The 443-nt window shown below is 67.5% G+C and overlaps 1 protein-coding gene across 1 annotated transcript in view; it reads right to left on the bottom strand.

Moving 5' to 3' along the window:
• The window catches only part of PNKD (paroxysmal nonkinesigenic dyskinesia), a gene marked incomplete at both ends in the record, with an annotated part of 943 nt that extends 557 nt beyond the window's left edge, over positions 1 to 386 (bottom strand). The window contains 2 exons of the mRNA XM_010145202.1: positions 3 to 182; positions 294 to 386. Of these exons, the coding sequence (XP_010143504.1) occupies positions 3 to 182; positions 294 to 386 (273 nt within the window). The remainder of the gene's footprint in view (positions 1 to 2; positions 183 to 293) is intronic.
• Positions 387 to 443: the final 57 nt, after the last annotated feature.

Below are 443 nucleotides of genomic sequence, written 5' to 3'. Positions count from 1 at the left end.
GGGATTGGGGGCACTCACCACAGCCAGCGAGGAAGAGGAGGTCCCCGGAGAAGAGGCAGGGGGGGCCACCGAAGGGCCCCCCATCCAGCACATACACCATGTGGCCCACAGTGTGGCCGGGCGTGGCGAGCGCCTCAAAGGTCAGGCAGCCCACACTCACCTTCTCCTTGTCCGCAAGCGGGCTGTGCCGGGCACACAGGTGGGTGGGCAGAGCAGACAGTGGCAGTTGGCGGTGAAGCCCCTCTCCCCGAGTTTACAGGGGTGCTGGAGGGGACGCAGGGTGCAGGACTTACTTGGTGAGTGCTGGGATGGCGTCGAGGGTGCTGCCGTACACCCTGCAGGAGCTGTGCCGCTGGCGGAGAGCCGCGTTCCCCCCGCTGTGGTCCCTGCAGACAGGGAGGTCAGCACCCCTAAATGCGTCTCCCCCCCTACCCCTCCCCTGC

Source organism: Buceros rhinoceros, unplaced genomic scaffold, assembly GCF_000710305.1.
Source record: "Buceros rhinoceros silvestris isolate BGI_N320 unplaced genomic scaffold, ASM71030v1 scaffold40291, whole genome shotgun sequence".
NCBI classification, from domain to species: domain Eukaryota; kingdom Metazoa; phylum Chordata; class Aves; order Bucerotiformes; family Bucerotidae; genus Buceros; species Buceros rhinoceros.
Note: the sequence above shows the minus strand (reverse complement) of the source record. Positions and strands in the feature narration are given on the sequence as shown.